Source organism: Morone saxatilis, unplaced genomic scaffold, assembly GCF_004916995.1.
Source record: "Morone saxatilis isolate NCDOM2014 unplaced genomic scaffold, NCSU_SB_2.0 Contig10, whole genome shotgun sequence".
Classification (NCBI taxonomy): domain Eukaryota; kingdom Metazoa; phylum Chordata; class Actinopteri; family Moronidae; genus Morone; species Morone saxatilis.
The window spans coordinates 1,058,203-1,061,506 of record NW_023339652.1 but is presented as its reverse complement, the minus strand read 5'-3'; the positions used below and the strand labels follow the sequence as shown (position 1 = coordinate 1,061,506).

Below are 3,304 nucleotides of genomic sequence, written 5' to 3'. Positions count from 1 at the left end.
ACACACACACACACACCTGTCCGCCCGTCCACAGACACAGAGGTGTTCAGGTTCCTGCTCCTGGTTGTCACGGTGATGGTATAAAGCCTCCCAGGTGTGAGCACATTAAAGGTGCACTCCCTCATGTTTGGCTCCACCTCCCTGGTATCCACGGTGACGTTTCCTGTGTCATACAGGAAGCAGCAGTTAGATTACTGACAGATTATTACCCTAACGTGTAAACTCTGAGCGAGTGAGGTGACTTGTTACCGTGGCGGAGCGTCAGGAAGTAGCCGTCACGTGACCCAGAGGGGGCGTGGCTCCACATGGCGCTGAGGGAGGTCTCGTCCGAGTGTCGAATGTGGAGGTCCGCCACCGGGGCCGGGACTGCAGACACCAAAACAATGATGATATAATTCATGAATTAATTTCTAGACAAATGTTTCTACAATAATATAATTTTCTGTTCTTTTGGTAATAATATGTTTTGTTATGTTTCTATAATTTCTGTCATAAACTTCTTTAGTAATGTGGATTTTCTGTTATATATAAATAAATACATTTATATATTTCTGTATTTTCATAATAAATTTCAGCAGCAATCAAATATTTTCTGTCATATTTGGCAAATGTTATCTCTTATATTTCTGTAGATATATATATATAGTATTTCTGTCATGTTTTTTTATGTTTCTGTATTTATATATTATGTATTTCAGCTGCAATACATATCTTCAGTCATATATTGTATATCTGAAGTTATACATATTCTTTTACTGTATATTCCACTGTATTTTGTGTGGAATTATGTATTTATATAATACACTATATATATAGTTTGTTGTACATTTATTCAATAATATTGTTGTTTTTAATGCCATATTTCTTTATATTATGTGTCAGTATATGTACATTTCTGCTGTATTATGTATATATTGTGTTGTATATTTCATCAGTCACATATATTTTCTATTATATCTTTCTGCAGGTTTATATATTTCTATATTTCATATATATTTCATAGATATCTCCCTGCAGTAATCTGACCTGTTGCTCCCTCACAGCTGCTCTCAGCCGTCAGTCCTCCACTCTCCACCCTCAGCACAGCTGTGTACAGCCTTCCAGGAGTTAGTCCCGTCCCGGGGAAGCTGAAGTTGGCTGCCTCTCGGTCCGGAGCGGCGCTGACTAACTGCTGGGAGCCGTCAAACAGGAACAGCTTGTAGCTCTCCCAGCGGCCAGCAGGCGGCGTCCAAGACAGGAGGAGGCCCCTGGAGGAGGAGGGCGACAGGGAGAGGAGGGACGCTGCCGCCGGAGCTGGAGACGGGACGAAGACGGGATGAAGTAACAGAGAGGAAAGGGAAAAAAGAAAAGAACAGAACCAATCTCACCTGTCCTGATGGTGATTGCTGATTGGTTCGTCAGCTTCCCGCTCCTGGACGTCACTGTGACCTGATAGGCCGAGCCAGGAGTCAGCTGCTCAACGGCGACCTCTGTGGCGTCCGGAGGAAGCGTCGCCTCCCAGCGGCTCGTCCCATTGGTCGAGAGGGTGACAACGAGCGCGTCCAGGTCGCCTTCGGGCTGTTTCCATGACAACGACAAGCTTGTGCCGTTGTTGTAGCCGGCGGTGAGGTTAGAGGCAGCCGAGGGAACTGAAAAGAGATTCAGATTTAAGATTTCTGCTCTTCCTTATTTCCTTCCTGTCTTCTTCTCCTCCTCCTCCTCCTCTCTACCTGTCTGTCTCCCTTTGTTGCCGTCTCACTCATCCTCTTTAAACTCTGTTTGTGTGTTGTCGTCCCATAACTTTCCTCTTTCGCTCCCCTCCACTCTTCGTGCACCATCCAGTGTAGTTCCCCCACCCCTCACCCGTCATAGAATCGTAGACGCCACCACGCATTACACGGGTTACTGACACTTTAGATAGATGTAATGTTCATACGATAATGATAAACCGAGACTGTTTTTTATGTTTGGTTTTATAGCTATATATGACATGTAAACACTGCATTAAGTTTCATCCAACTCCGATCAGTTCCGTAAGAATCGGCTCTAAATTACCTTCTCAAACTCCTGACGCCTTTCCTGCGTGGCTTACCAATCCAGCATTTTATCAAGGCATGCGGGTGTGATATGTCACTCGCTGTTAATGTTTGCGGGATTGGACAGCGAGGGCAGTGAAGTAGTGTATCATGCAGCCACGCAGTTAAGAGGCTCTTAAGTGTGGCGTCAAAGAATGTGTAGCCCAGTGAGCTATTTTCAGCAGGATTCGAACCTGCCTGTGGCTTTTAATTCTGTTTCTGCTGCTCGGCACAAAGTGAGTTCCTTTGCCCGATGTGGCAACACTGATGCTCTCAGGGGGGAGGGGGGAGGGGAAACATTTAATAACCCAGGAATTACCCACAAATTCCTTGTGGGTGATTCCTCAGTCTCTCCCCTGAGATATCGTAGGAAGGAATATTGGGTGTTTTCCAGCTTGTCTGTGTGTTTGTGTCTGTGCGTTAAGAAGTTGGGAGTTTGTTTTGACTAAGATAAAATGACACTTTAACAAAAAATGGCATTTCTGTTTCTGATAGAAAGATTAATTTACATGTTTCTTTGCACCAGCTCTCCCTCTCCTCACCCATCTGATCCCAAAACTCTCCCCCAGGTCATATCAACAGTTTGTCTTTACCAGCATTTTCTGTCATTGTTTGTTGCCTTATTATAATTAATGTTATTACTCTTTAATCTTCATTGTTTTCGCTGCACTCGCTCTTCACACTGCTGTTGGACTCACCCCAATTCAATATATCAACCCTTTTTTAGAATAATTATTGCATTTTGCTGGATAACCGAAAAAGTGGTGGCTCACATGGTTTAAATATCTATCAGCAGCATGGTCTTAAGCCCACATCTTGACTATTCAGATGTAAAAACAAACTGTCAACACTCCTTTATCTCAAGTGCTGCACTGAAGAGCTGGTCTGTTGTTCATTTGGGCGGTTGTTTCTCTGCCTTGTATAATACAACACCAAGCAGCATGCCCTCACCCCCCCATCCGAAACAGTGAAATTGTCAAAATCCAATTATGCTTATTTTTTTTCCAAGTACAATTTTTCTGTACCATAGTGATTCCCTGATTGGACAGCTGTATATATTGCTTCTTAACTATTGGTGATGACCTCGCTACTTGGGATTTAGAAATTTATTTGCTGGCTCTGCCAAGATCTGTACAGTTGATGTGCTAGTGGGTTGCCTGTAATTCATGCTTGGGAAATTCTGTAACATAGTTTCTATTAATAAATGTATGTAAAGGACAGACACCTAGACCCCCCCCCCCCCCCCCCCC

At 43.7% G+C, this 3,304-nt stretch overlaps 1 protein-coding gene across 1 annotated transcript in view; it reads right to left on the bottom strand.

Annotated features, from left to right (window-relative positions):
- The window catches only part of LOC118341964 (receptor-type tyrosine-protein phosphatase beta-like), a 31,201-nt gene that overhangs the window by 20,826 nt on the left and 7,071 nt on the right, over nucleotides 1–3,304 (bottom strand). The window contains exons 5-8 of the mRNA XM_035680392.1: nucleotides 1,368–1,641; nucleotides 1,027–1,293; nucleotides 250–366; nucleotides 17–163 (exon numbers count right to left, since the gene is read on the bottom strand). Coding sequence (XP_035536285.1) covers nucleotides 17–163; nucleotides 250–366; nucleotides 1,027–1,293; nucleotides 1,368–1,641 — 805 coding nt within the window. The remainder of the gene's footprint in view (nucleotides 1–16; nucleotides 164–249; nucleotides 367–1,026; nucleotides 1,294–1,367; nucleotides 1,642–3,304) is intronic.